General features: G+C 40.3%; 1 protein-coding gene across 1 annotated transcript in view; it reads right to left on the bottom strand.

The window, feature by feature from the left end:
• The window catches only part of psat1 (phosphoserine aminotransferase 1), a 9,802-nt gene that overhangs the window by 4,916 nt on the left and 3,448 nt on the right, over positions 1-1,438 (bottom strand). Inside the window, exon 4 of the mRNA XM_015375549.1 lies at positions 1,011-1,216. Within this exon, the coding sequence (XP_015231035.1) occupies positions 1,011-1,216 (206 nt within the window). The remainder of the gene's footprint in view (positions 1-1,010; positions 1,217-1,438) is intronic.

The raw sequence follows: 1,438 nt of genomic DNA, 5'->3' as shown, positions 1-1,438 counted from the left end.
ATCTGCATCACACATCTGCATTTCCAGCTAATTTCCAACTGATTCTGATGGCAAAAAGGTTTTATTTTGAGAACTATGGCTACCATCTCCTATATTATGAGAAAGGCTGATTGAGAATTCTAAATCCTAAAGTTGAAGTTTAGCTTTAGTTTGACTTCTCTTTTGAATTGAAGATGTCTGACCTCTAATCCAGAAGGCGTCTCTAGTTCTGAACATAGCTGAAAGGCTTACGATGTACTGAAGAAATTAAATTGCTTGATTTGTACATATACAAGCCGCACCGGACTATAAGCCGCAGGTTTTTTATGTTTAATGTCCGTCTTTCTATCTCGTACCACTTGCGGTAGAAGTCTGCTTCCGGAGGACCTCTGCATTCCCTAGCGCGCTATCGTACTTGTGTGTTGAAGCAAATGTGACGTCAACATGGTGGATGGTAAAATCCATAGATTTAGGTATTACGATAGTGGCCGTTAGTTGTAAAAGTCCATAGATAAGCCGCATTGTTTTATAAGCCGCGAGGTCGAAAAATGGGGGAAAAGTCGCGGCTTATAGTCCGAAAATTACGGTAACTGAATTAGACTTAGACTGAAGTGGATTCTATAGAACTGACCTTTTTTATTGTAAAGACGTCAATATTTGCTGTGAAATGGCTCTATACTTTCAATTGTAAGTAATATCAAATTAGAAAATTAAGATAATTCACAAGGATTTCCAATTTTACAAGTATTATTGTAAAAGAAAAGCATCTCTGAGAACTTAAAAAGACACAGCCATGTGGAATAACCAGCCTGATTCCAGTCTTTTACTGGTGGTTGGTTCTATTGTTGATTACATAACATGTTGGAAATGCTCCCAGATTCTGCTGAGGCTCTTTCTGGATGCAGCCTGCATGACAAAAACCAACTTGCCAAAGCTGGAGCCCTTCTTTTCAACTGAGGTTTCAGGAGATTCTATTATCTTGCTTCTAAGCTCAGACAAAGAAACCATGAAGCTTTGCAAGGTGTACGTACTTGTAAAGCTGTCCAGCTTTGGGTGAACAATGTTGACTTTTCCATATTTCTCTGCTTCTTTAGCGGCTTTAGCCGACCACGTGCCAGTCACCAGGTAGTCGGCGCACCTATCCTCTTTGAGGCCGATCAGGTTGAGGGGGACGGCGCTGAACTGTCCGGAGCCGCCACCCTGCAGAAACAACACCTTGTAGTTGTTTGGGATATCTCTGTGAAGACAGAGGTTATCGAGTCACAACACTGTGGCCAAGATTACATTTACAGACTAAAACAGCTGTTATTTTTATTTTACTTTATTTACGATTATTCTACAATCAGTTTTTCAGTGGTCTCTGGAAATCAGATAAGAAGTCACACCTCGCACTGATTCTCAATATAGTTTACATACAGATTACTGCTATTTTGGATGGATGGATGGATGGATGGATGGA

Source organism: Cyprinodon variegatus, unplaced genomic scaffold, assembly GCF_000732505.1.
Source record: "Cyprinodon variegatus isolate N-32 unplaced genomic scaffold, C_variegatus-1.0 Scaffold121, whole genome shotgun sequence".
In the NCBI taxonomy this organism is placed as follows: Eukaryota; Metazoa; Chordata; class Actinopteri; order Cyprinodontiformes; family Cyprinodontidae; genus Cyprinodon; species Cyprinodon variegatus.
Note: the sequence above shows the minus strand (reverse complement) of the source record. Positions and strands in the feature narration are given on the sequence as shown.